Here is a 12,932-nt window from a genome sequence, read left to right on the forward strand (position 1 = left end):
CTCTGTGGCTTTGGAGCCTGTCCTGGAACTAGCTCTGTAGACCAGGCTGGTCTCGAACTCACAGAGATCCGCCTGCCTCTGCCTCCCGAGTGCTGCTTTCTCTTTAGAAAAAGTTGGTTACAGATATTATAAGCAGCACAGGCAAGGCGTGGACTAATGATCCACATATACACTTTATTGTATAAAAAAGTTGTTAGCAGGTATTATTAATAAATCTGTTTTCTCCTTAATTGTGTTGTTGCAATCTCAGTCTCTTTAAAAGACTTTCCTGTCATTCTGGCACTGGAAGATTGAGAAAGGATCTCAAGTTGTAGACAGATTTTTTTTTTAATTGTGTACATAGTGTTCTGTCTGCATATATGTCTGCAGGCCAGAAGAGGGAACTAGATCTCATTACAGATGGTTGTGAGCCACCATGTGGGTGCTGGGAATTGAACTCAGAACCTCTGGAAGAGCAGCCAGTACTCTTAACCTCTGAGTCATCTCTCCAGCCCATAGCTAATCTTTGAAGAAAGAAATGGTAGTGTCATATGCCTTTAGTCCCAGTACTTGGGAAGCAAAGGCAGGCAGATCTCTTTGAGTTTAGGCCAGCCTGGTCTACAGAACAAGTTACAGGATAGCCAGAGCTACATAGAGAAAGCCTGTCTTAAAACATAAAAACAAAGAGTTCGAGGCCAGCCTGGTCTACAAGAGCTAGTTCCAGGACAGGAACCAAAAAGCTATGGAGAAACCCTGTCTCGGAAAAAAAAAAAAAAAAAAAAAAAGCCCATAACAACAAAGGCCTTTTCTTGCTTAAGCATGGTGGTTGTCAGTATTTCCGGTCTTTGGAAGATATTTTAGAAGTGGGAAGATCACAAATTTAAGACAAGATTGGACTACATAAAGAGATGTCTCAAAAATAAATTTAAAATATATACAGACTTTTGTTCAAAAAACGCATGCCAGACTCACAACTTCATGCCCTATGCAGTTCTATTCCCAGACCTTGGGAGAAAAGGTGTTTTGGACAAATCCACTATGACTCTGAAACAATTACAGTATTCTAAACCTATGATAAATTATCACATAAACCTACCAAGTCATGTCAGGCGGTGGCATTGTGCGCCTTTAATCCCAGCACTCTGGAGGCAGAGGCAAGTGAATCTCTGTGAGTTCAAGGCCATTCTGGGTTACAAAGTCAGTTCCAAGACAACCAGGACTATTACACAGAGAAACAATCTCTCGAAAGCAATCCCCCCCCAAAAAAAACAACCCCACCAAACTACTGAGTCATGTTCCCACCTTAGACAATGTATTTTCAGCCTTCCAGAGATGAAAGTAGCCATCCAGTGATACTGCTCCCAACTCCTACAAAAGCAATGAAAAAGAAGTTATAATATGATCTGCAGCAAACTGAAGTAGCAGGATGTACAGGGGGCGAGCCTGAGGGCTGGGGTTCTCCTGTCCTCCACCCCTATCCCACGGTGCATTAGCCTCACTCCACAAATGGCAGCCAGGTAGTATATTCAATTCCACAAAGCAAGCATAGTCTCTAACAACCTCTGTGGGTCATGAGTGCCCTGACATCCTAAGACTGCTAGAGCAGAACTCGCAAGGGAAAGGCTGTTTTCTCAGTCCCAACGTGGGAGCTGTAGGTACAGAGAATCTACTTCTAGTAAACCACAAATACTCACACACATGTGCAGGCAAAACACCTTTACACATAAATAAAATTAAAAAAAAATGAATTGGGGCCTTTCCCAGGTTTTACAGAAGCCAGTCTCCTTTCTGGGCTCTGGTTCTAGACTTAGATTCGGTTTACGACCTCACCATCAGAAGATGTGGCACAGTGCTTTAGGTGAAACTCAGTAGCAAGTGAGAGATAAAGGATTAATGAAAGACGAGGAGCTTAAAAACAAGGATGGCTTTTACAGTAAGTATGAAAATCAAATCCAAAATAGAGCCCTCGAAAAGGGATATGCAAATGAGGCAGTGTCAGATTAGAGTGGACCACAAATGTGGTCTACCCAGACAAAGTCAACAGAAACAGAGCCTGAGCCTGACAGCCCGTCACTCCTCCCCAGCCTCCTAGACTCTAAAAGGCCACGGTGCCCTACCATGGAGGAGAAAGGACCCCCTAGATAAAGTCAGGAGAGACAGGCTTCTAGGTCCCTTGGTTGTTCATACCTTGTTCTTGTTGTTGAAGGCCAAAGCCCGCACCTTGCAGTTGTCCGGGTTTGTATCCTCCTTGGGGATATCTTTTAAGGCCTTGTGAGTGATGTGAGCATACACAGGGACTGGTGACACGTTATGTCTTGCATCGCTTTTGGTCAATACATCATCTGTCACCTCCCAGAGTCCCATAGAACCATCCCGTGAGCCTGCAGCATAGTAGATTCACAAATGTCAAATATACTTAACCCTCCATGAGAGAACCCCCCAGAAGACTACACAGGCCTTTACTTTTCAACATACTACCTGGCACTAAAGATTGGCTACATGGCCTACCCCAAATACTACATACAGTATGTTTTGTTTTTTGATTACTTTTTGTTTTTCTGTGTCATCTTGGCTGATTTGGTACTCACTCTGTAGACCAGGCTGGCATCGAAGTCACAGAGATCTGCCTGCTACCTGTGTGTGCCACCATCATCACCTGGGTGGCATGCATTAAGCCAGATCTCACTCTGTAACCAAGGCTATCCTCAAACTTGCAGCATGACTCTCAACCTCTATTCCTGAGTGCTGGGATTGCAAGCATGAGCCATCACACTCAGTTCAGATTTCTTCATCTAGACGTCTTTTTCTACAACATTTCTTTTTTTTTTTCTACAAACATTTCTTTACAGGAAATTTGCCTGCCTCTGCCTCCCTGAGTGTGGAATTAAAGGCGTGCAACACCACCGCCTGGCAAGAAGGAATTCTTAGTGCCGGAGCTATAACCCGACAGAGCACTTGTCTAGCATGCATGGAAGTCCTAGGTTCAATCCCCAGCATCACAGAAAACCTGATATGATGGTCTATACCCATGATCTAAGCCCTTCGGAGGTGGAGGCAGTTGGATCAGGTGTGTTCAATGTCGTCCTTCGCTACATAGTGAACATGAGATAAACACATATAAGGCCATCTCAGGTGTTGTTTTTTTTTTTTTAGTTTTATGATCACTGGTGTTTTGACTGCATGTATATCTGTGCGAGGGTATCAGAAGCCCTGGAACTGAAGTTACAGACAGGTGTGAGTTGGGAATTGAACCTAGGTCCTCTGGAAGAACAGTCAGTGCTATTAACCCCTGAACCATCTCTCCAGCCCTGAGATGGTTGTTTTTTATATGCTGGGACTGTAACTCAGAAGCAGAATAGTTGCCTGAGCACAAGGACTGTTCACCTACCGCTCTCCATTCATTCATTCATTCATTCATTCATTCATTTATTTATTTATTATGTATATAATATTCTTTCTACATATATGCCTGCAGGCCAGAAGAGGGCACCAGAACTCATTACAGATGGTTGTGAGTCACCATGTGGTTGTTGGGAATTGAACTCAGGACCTTTGGAAGAGCAGGCAATGCTCTTAACCGCTGAGCCATCTCTCCAGCCCCTACTTATTTATTTATTAAAGGCAGGGTCTTACTATGACCTCCTAGCTCTCCCAGGCCTCCTGACAGAATAGCATAGCTTCAAAACCACAGAGATCTGCCTGCTCCTGCCCCAGGAGTGCTGGGATTAAAGGTGTGCCCTACCATATGTGGCTCCTGAATTCAATTTTAAATACCATAAGCCAAGCCAAATAAAACCCATTCATTCTTTTTCTTAGGAAACAACAATGAACAAGAAGCTTTCTTTTCTTTAGCTCCTTGACCAGTGCTGAGTTAATTCCCAGGGCCTCACACATTCAAGGAAAACTTTTCTTTGAGCCTACCCTGGATTGTCCGCCAAAATAAAATGAGGCCATCCATCTACAGCAACACCGAACATTTACATTTTCATTAGAAACAATTCATAACATTAAAGCCCATACACAAAGGTATCTATTTACTTATATTTCTGTCCTCCCACTCTCCTATCTCTTACAATTTTTTTGAATTGTTAAATTTACTCTTACAATTTTTTAAAAAATCTATCCATCCATCTATCTATCTATCTATCTATCTATCTATCTATCTATCTATCTATCTATCTATCTATCTATCGTTCTATCTATCGTTCTATCTATCGTTCTATCTATCGTTCTATCATTGTTTCTTCAAGACAGGGTTTCTCTGCGTAACAGCTTTTGGCTGTCCTGGAACTTCCTTCATAGACCAGACTGGCTGCAAACTCACAGAGATCCACCTGCCTCAGCCTCCCAAGTGCTGGGATTAATGGCGTGTGCCACCAGCACCCAACAAGTTTATTTTCTATCACACTACTATAACTTAAACTTCCTCTTTGCACCACCAAAGCTTCCTAGAGGAGGGCAACTTTACCAGACACTGCCATAGTATCGTTGATCCATGCAATGGAAAAGATCCAATCCTTGTGTCCATCCTTAGAGGGTAAGTGACATGCACAGAGAGGAAAAACAAAAAACAACAACAAAAGATTAGTAAAATAAGAACCACAATGAATTCTTCTGAAAAGCATACAGGTCTGACTGAAAATATCTTGTAAAACCTTTATGTATGAAAGGGCATGGCTGCACATGCCTGTAAGTCAGGAAGCTAAGGCAGAGGATCCCAAGTTCCAGAACAGCATGAGCAACAAATGGAGACCCTGCCACAAAACAGAGCCAGCAAAAGAGCTCAGCAAGGTGTTCGCTGCCAAGTATGATGACCTGAGTTTGATTCCAAAAACCCCCACGAAGGGGAGTACTGAATTATCTCTTGGTGACCTCTGACCTCCACATGTGCACCCCCACCCCACAGATAATGTAAAACAACAACGACCAAACAAAAGCATGGTCTCTGGTGATCTTAACCTGTAGGGTAAGATCATACTATCTGGGGAGAACCAAAGGTAGAACAAAACTGGCACTCCTGCAGACAAAAAGAATTCCAAAAAGGGGTGCACACCTTGAATCCCAGCACTGGGGAAGCAGAGGCAGGAGGATCTCTGTGAGTTTGAGGCCAGCCTAGTCTACACAAGGAGTTCCAGGATAGCCAGGACTACATAGAGACCCTGTCTCAAAAAACCAAAACTCAAAAACAAACAAACAAAAATCCAAAAGCAACAACAAAAACAGAATGTCCAGAGGACAGAGCTTCCAGCTTCCAACCTCAGAGTCCTAGCTTCTGCCGGGAACACTCCCCCACTGCCACCCATGCCTCCTTTAGGTCTCCTTCTCACTGAACCTTTCTCTGCCTCCCTCTCAAACAGCGTCTTCCCCTTGCTCTCCTGCTACTCTGTGGCATAAGTCACACTGCAGTGCTACTGACATGAATGATATACATATTGGTTCACGGGTCACACTCAGCACTATACTGAAGACAAGGGCTTTATTGATTTTATTCACTACTATGTTCCTGGAGCCAAAGACAATGCCTGACTACAGATGAACTGGGAAGCTATTTTCTGACAGGACAGTGGGAGATATGTGGACCCTGTGAACTGAAAAACACCCCACTATTCGCCACAGAGAGGAACCACTTGTCCCTTCTACCAAACACACGTCCTGGTTCTTACCTCTGGGGTCCTAATCTCCATTCTGCTCTCTCTTCCACCCCTCATCCCATGTCAGGAGAATTCTAGAGAAAACCATTCCTTTCTAGGTTAGGAGAGAATCATGTTTTAAAACAAGGTTAGTTCTAATGACAACCAATGGAAAAACTTACATCACCCACACACACAGGATCTAATGTGGGCAGCCGATAGATGGCCAGACTGTTTGGGTTGTCTCCTCCAGTGGCTAGGAGTGTTCTAGAAGGATTCAGCTCTATTGCATGGATACCACAGCCCTGCTGAGACACACCTCCAGGTTCCCGGTCTTTCAAAATGGGAATCTTGGTGATCTGGCCTGTCTGGACATCTACTACAAAGAGCTGCAAGAGAAAAGAGGTGCACAAAACATAGTTTTTACTTCATGTGGTCAACACTGGTACAAACACCCATTTGTTCTACTATATAGCAGACCCTAGGGATTTTCATTGTTGTTTTCTGTTTTGAGTCAAGGTCTTACTATGTAGCCCTAGTAAGCCTGGAACTCACTATGTACAGCAGGCTGGCCTCCAACTAAGAGATCTGTCTTCTTCTGTCTCCCAAGTACATAAGCCACCATGGCCAGCATTTAGTTATTTTGGAGACAAGGTCTCACTGTGTAGCCCTGACTGACTTGGAAATCACTATGTAGACCAAAACCTGGCCTTGAGGCTTATAGGGATCCACCTGCCTCTATGCATATTAAAAGGCGTGCACTGCCAAACCCAGCAGAATAATGGCATAACTAAGGCCATTAGTCAAATGAAATATGAAATAACTTAAAATGACATAAGATTAAAGTTTAACATTTTTAAAAAAATTCATTCATTCATTCATTTATTATAGATACAATATTCTGCCTGCATGTATCCCTATGGCCAGAAGAGGGCACCAGATCTCATTACAGATGGTTGTGAGCCACCATACGGTTGCTGGGAATTGAACTCAGGATCTCTGGAAGAGCAGCCATCTCGCCAGCCCCAAGTTTAACATTTTACATTAACATATTAGAAAGATTCTGTCTACAGTCAAACCACCCTGTATGCACCCTATCTCCTCTGATCTCACAAGCTAAGCAGGGTTGGGCCTGTTTAGTACAAAAAAGATAAAACAAACAACCATGGGGGAGGGGGGGCGGGGGGATCCAAGGACTGAAAACATTTGCCTTCACCCTGAGAGGCAAACCTCTTTACCCACTCAGCCTTCTAGCTGCTCCCTTAACCTTTCTTACTGGTACTACAAATGTTTGGCACAAACTGTATAAGGGTGGACCCAGACTCTCACCTCTGAAAAACAGAAGCAGGGGGAACAGACTTTTTAGGTCAGCCTGGGGTACATGAGAGCCTATCTCAGAAAGAGCAGGGAGCTAGAGAGGGCTCGGTGGTCAACAACAGGTACTGTTCCTGCAAAGGACCCGAGTGTGATTCCCACCACCCAGGTAAGGCGGCTCACTAACACCTGTAACTGCAGCTCTAGAGGGAATCTAATTCTTCCGGTTACATAGGCATCTTCATTAACATGCATATATTTACACACACACACACACAAAAGAAACTTTAAAATAGTTGTATCTAATTATTTTACTAATTAGTTTTACAGGGTACTAAGAAAGGCTCAAAAACCAATGAAAAACTGAGGTGATTTGAAATGCAGAGGGCTCAGGAAACCAGTCGTACTCACACGGTCACTTTTGAGCGTACAGAGGAATGGCCAAGCACCTGGTGCAGGACTGACTGGCCTGCCTCTTCACAAGGACGCACGGAGATGTGGGTGGACTGGCACTGAACTGCTCACACTGACGAGGGCAGAGCCTTCAATGCGGATCCCTGTTCCACACTCAGTGCTGCTGTTCCACACTAACCTACTGCGCCTCCAGCCAGAAACTGGCAGCTCAGCGAGAAGCTAAAGCCCTGGCTCCCTGGATCTTCCCTTCTTGGACAGGGGAAAGAGCAAGTAAAAGGTTACTGAGAAAGATGTAAGGTTAGGAAGCAATGAATGTAGGTGGGGGTAAAAACACATGAATGCACCCACAGGACAATGGTTTTCAAAAGGGAAGAGAAGCGTACAAAGTGACTAGAAACACAGTATCCCATTTGTAGTGAATGTGTGCCGGTTTCCAGACACTAAGATAAACTGCACTAGAAACACAGAATCCCATTTGTAGAATGGACCCCAGCATAGAAAGGAGAGTGGATGTGTGCTGCTTTCCAAACACTAAGATAAACTGCACTGGTCCAAGCTTGATGGCTCAGTGGGTGAAGACACCTAATGCCAAGTCAGACATCCTGAGTTTGATTCCCAATGCCAATGTGGTGGAAGGAGAGAATCAATTCTCTCAAATGTCTTCCTTTGATCTCTATAAATAAATACAGAGATCTCGATACTGATATTAAAGAAAAAGCTAAATTATTACAGTCAGATAGAAAGACAGGAGGAGGATCCAGTCATTGTATCAAACTAAAACAGTAAGGAACAAAGGGGAGAGTCAAGATCAAAAAACAACAGTTAGTGTGCCAAGAAGGAAAACAGGCTGCATGAATCCACCCGACAAGAGAAGCCAAAGGTAAGGTTCTCTAGCTCCCTGCTCCAAGATCTTGCCTTATCCTGATGGCAAAGTCATGGCATCAAGAGGTGGTGATAGCTGGTCACACCGCACCCATGGACCAGAGGCAGTGATGATGCTAGTGCTTGCCTCTTTATTCTGTCCCAACCCATGGAGTGGGGCTGCTCACAATTAAGGTGGGCCTTTCCACCTCAATCAACCTAACCCAGATAATCCCAGTAATATACAGTACATACTTACTTGTTCATGTGTGTGTGCACACGTGCGTGCATACACACAAGTTACATGGTATACCTATGGAGGCCACACGACAACCTGCAGGAGTTAGCTCTTTCCTTCTACCAGTAAGTCCCAGATAGTAAACTCAGGTCAAACTGGATGTCTTTACCTGCTGCTGGACCCATTTTGGCTCACCAAACTTCCTTGGTGTATGTCTGTTCAGGATTTGAACCAGGGCTTCGTGGTGCTTCTACACATTTGTTTTTGGAAGATGGAGTGTCCTCAGACAACATTGTCCAGAGCTGGCCTTAAACTCATTTTATAGCATAGGCTGGCTTTGATTTTTTTTGTTTGTTTTTAAGACAGAGTCTTGACAAGCAGTGGTGATGCATGCCTTTAATATTTTAATCCTGGCCCTCAAAAGGCAGAGGAAGGGAGATCTCTGAGTTCTTTAGCCCACTGCCCAATGCTGAGTTCATTCCCAGGGCCAGGGCTATACATAAAAACACTGTCTTGAAAAACTGGAAGAAAAAAAAAAAAAGAGTCTCACTACATAGCCCTGGCTGTCACAGAACCCAGTATGTAAACTAGGTTGGCCTCGAACTCACAAACAGCCTGCCTCTAGCTCCTGAGTGCTGGAGTTACAAGCCTGCACCAACAAGACTGGCCACATTACTGTTTGTCTATTTTTTGAAACAAGGTCTCATGTAGCCTCTTGGCCTCAAACTTGCCATGTAGCAGCAGGTGGCCCCCAAATGACTCTACCTCTAAGTACTAGAAATAGAGGTACGCCACTAACCCCAGCTTTCTGAGGTTTCTCATGGCCACAGAGTACTTCACTGCATAAACTAGCATGGAATGAATAAATTCCCCGCTCTTCAACATCTATGCTGTGTTCAACTTTTTTCTGAAGATATATTTATCATGGATATAGTGTTTCGCCTGCATGCATGCTTGCACACCAGAGGAAGGCACCAGATCTTAATACAAGCAGTTGTGAGCCACCATGTGGTTGCTGGGAATTGTACTTAGGATTTTTGGAAGAGCAGCCAATGTTTTTAACCTCTGAGCTAACTCCAATCCCCAAGTTTTTATAATATAAATGCAAGATCAAAAGTTGGACATGGTAGCATGTATATGTATTCAGTGCTTTGATTTCTATAACAAACCAGTACCTTATCTGGGAACACTCATTTAATCGGTAGACGACAGAAGACTTCGTACTTAGGGTGTGTGTGTGTGTGTGTGTGTGTGTGTGTGTGTGTGTGTGTGTGTGTGTTGAAGAATGAACCCTGGGCCTCATGTACTCTCCTGAACTACAGTCCCAGAAAAAAGGCTTTTTTGTTTGTTTGTTTGTTTGTTTTGAGACAGGATTTTTCTGTGTAACAGCCCTAGCTGTCCTGGAACTAGCTCTTGTAGACCAGGCTGGCCTCAAACTCACAGAGATCCACCTGTTTTTGCCTCCTAAGTGCTGGGATTAAAGGTGTGCACCACTATTGCCTGGCTTGGCTTACAATATTTTAAATATTATCTTAGAACTCTAAGGAAACTTCACACTGGCCCAGATATTGAGCAGTCTGGGGTATTGCAGTGAAAAGTCTGGGAAGTATGATCTCATATAAAGAATTCTGACAGTCCGTACAGAGTTTCTCTTATCTTTTACAAGAGGAAAAAGCAGTCCTGTGCTTCAGGTCAGGACGAACTGATCTGTCTAACCTCCCAAACACAGTTTTCATTTGTGGTGCTGGTGTCAGGCATAGCAAGCACAAGCTTGGCCACTGAGCTATACCCCACTCACCCTCTCACCAACCATATTGGGATTTGAACAGGAAAATGTCTTGCTGGCACGGTGGCACACACCTGTGGTCCCGGTACTGAATAGAATGCCTCTTGAAGATGCAAGTTTGGATAAAGGCTATGAGCACCAAAGGCGGCAACATGCTCCTTCCCTACTCACTATCCAGCAGCTGAAACCACAAATAAACTATCCCTGAATAAAGGGCTCAGATCACATCAAATTATGCAGATGTTATTTATCAAATGGAAGGACAAGTGTTTAAAAAAATGCATGGTACTGAATTTACATGAATCTAATCATTAGCGTTATGGGAGATGCGGAGAAAGAAAGAGATTTCTGGCCCCCAAGTCTGCCAGCTCCTTCCAAGTGGCATGGTCCTGGACAACAAAGAAATCATCCCTATCTCAAAGGATGAAAGCTGCTCTACGTGACATCTTGTTCCTTCCTCCTGTTCCCCATGCTCAGACCCTACCTTGTTTGTCTGCAGTGCTGGGGTGAAACTAGGACCTCGTCATGCTAAGCAGAGTGTTACTGAGCTACATGACCTGCACAGCTGGGGAATACAGGAGCATCATCGGTTTCCTTACATAAAGAGGACAGCCTGAGAAGAGAAAAGCACTACATAAACAGGTCCAAACCTCATCTGAGCAATGCATTCCAAAAGACAAAAGGCAGTAAAAAACAAGTCTACTATCATCACACATAGAGGCAAAAGCTCATTCTTAACTCCCGCTCTTCCTAAAGCTTTACACATGGTAATCCTACACCTAAATATTCTCCCAATAAAATCAAATTGTCTAATTCCAGCACTCAGGAAGCAGAGGCAGTTGGATCTCTGTGATTTCTAGGACAAGTGAGGCTACTCAGAGAAACCCTATATCGAAAAACAAAAAGCAAAAACAATCAGATTCAATTGTCTGCTGGAAGTGGTGGCACACACCTTTAAACCCAATTCTAGGGAGGCAGAAGAAGGTACACTTTTATAAATTCTAAGGTACCCTGTTTAGCACATCAAGTTCAAAGATAGCCATGACCGAGCCGGGCGTTGGTGGCGCACGCCTTTAATCCCAGTACTCGGGAGGCAGAGGCAGGCGGATCTCTGTGAGTTCGAGACGAGCCTGGTCTACAGAGCTAGTTCCAGGACAGGCTCCAAAGCCACAGAGAAACCCTGTCTCGAAAAACCAAAAAGATAGCCATGACCACTTACTGAGACCCCAAGACCTGTGTCCAAAACAAAAACAAAATTAGCTCTAAAAATAGGGGAACCGCTAATTCTGGGATTAAAGAGGGAGGGGAGGGCAGGTTCACCTGATAGTACTGCTGTTAGCCGTGGGGTGGGGAGAATAAAGATACATACCTGATGGCTAAACCCAAGACACTTAATTATTTTCGAAATGTTTTGCAACGTGGAATCTGTATCACCCAGGCTTTCTCTTGGAGAACCTCCTGCCTTACGTCCTGAATAGTTGGATTACCGATACGCCAGCTCTTTATAGGTGTGAGTGTAACAGCACACACACGTCACAGCTGCACACATGGAGGCCAGGAGACATCAGGAACTTAGCTCATCTCCCTTGGTGAAGCAAACGTCTCGCTCGTTTCTGTTTGCACTGTACGTATTTTACCCACAGTGATCTCAGTTGCCCCTACCTTGAGACAGGGCCTCACGAACTGACCTGGGCTGGCCGAAACTCATTCTGTAACTCAAGCTAACACTCAACTTTTTAAATTATTTTAAGATAACTTATTTGATTTTATGTGCACTGGTGTGAGGGTGTCAGATCCCCTGGTAATTGACTTACAGACAGTTGTGAGCTGCCACATGTATGCTAGGAATTGAACCTGGGTCCTCTGGAAGGACAGCCAGTGCTCTTAACTGGCGAGCCATCTCTCCAGCCTCAACACTGAACCTTTATTTTTTATTGATGTAGTTTTCAAGACAGGATTTCTCTGTATAGCATTGGCTGCACTGAAACCCACTCTGTAGACCAGGCTGGCCTCAAACTCAGAGATCCACCTGCTTCTGCCCCCAAACTGCTAGGATTAAAGGTGTGAGCCACCACCACCAGGCCCCTTTTTTGGTTTTTCGAGACAGGGTTTCTCTGTTTAACAGCACTAGCTGTACTGGAACTAGTTCTTGTAGACCAGGTTTGCTTCATACTCACAGATATCCGCCTACCTCTGCCTCACAAGTGCTGGGATTAAAGGCGTGCGCCACCACTACCCAGCTTTATTATTATTATTATTATTATTATTATTATTATTATTATTATTTTATGTGCATTGGTGTTTTACTTGCATGCACCTTGTGTGAGGGCATCAGAGCGTGGAGTTACAGACAGGTGTGAGCAGCTGCCATGTGGGTGCTGGGAATTAAACTCGGGTCCTTTGGAAGAGCAGTTAGTGAGTGCTCTTAACCGCTGAGCCATCTTTCCAGCCCCTATTTTTATTTATTTAGTGATAGGGTCTTATGTCATCTAGATTGGTCTAGGTTTTGCTATGTAGCCAAGGACTGCCTTGAATTTCAGATGCTCCTGTCTCTTTCTCCCTAACACTGGGATCATAAATACACAACACCATATATAGTTTTAAGAAGTGCTGGGAGGGCTGGAGAGATGGCTCAGCGGTTAAGAGCTTTGCCTGCTCTTCCAAAGGTCCTGAGTTCAATTCCCAGCAACCACATGGTGGCTCACAACCA

At 44.2% G+C, this 12,932-nt stretch overlaps 1 protein-coding gene across 1 annotated transcript in view; it reads right to left on the reverse strand.

Annotated features, from left to right (window-relative positions):
* The window catches only part of Dcaf12 (DDB1 and CUL4 associated factor 12), a 23,791-nt gene that overhangs the window by 4,063 nt on the left and 6,796 nt on the right, over positions 1–12,932 (reverse strand). Inside the window, exons 3-6 of the mRNA XM_005362007.3 lie at positions 5,792–5,998; positions 4,448–4,508; positions 2,167–2,360; positions 1,282–1,347 (exon numbers count right to left, since the gene is read on the reverse strand). Of these exons, the coding sequence (XP_005362064.1) occupies positions 1,282–1,347; positions 2,167–2,360; positions 4,448–4,508; positions 5,792–5,998 (528 nt within the window). The remainder of the gene's footprint in view (positions 1–1,281; positions 1,348–2,166; positions 2,361–4,447; positions 4,509–5,791; positions 5,999–12,932) is intronic.

This window comes from Microtus ochrogaster, linkage group LG5 (genome assembly GCF_000317375.1).
Source record: "Microtus ochrogaster isolate Prairie Vole_2 linkage group LG5, MicOch1.0, whole genome shotgun sequence".
Lineage (NCBI taxonomy): Eukaryota > Metazoa > Chordata > Mammalia > Rodentia > Cricetidae > Microtus > Microtus ochrogaster.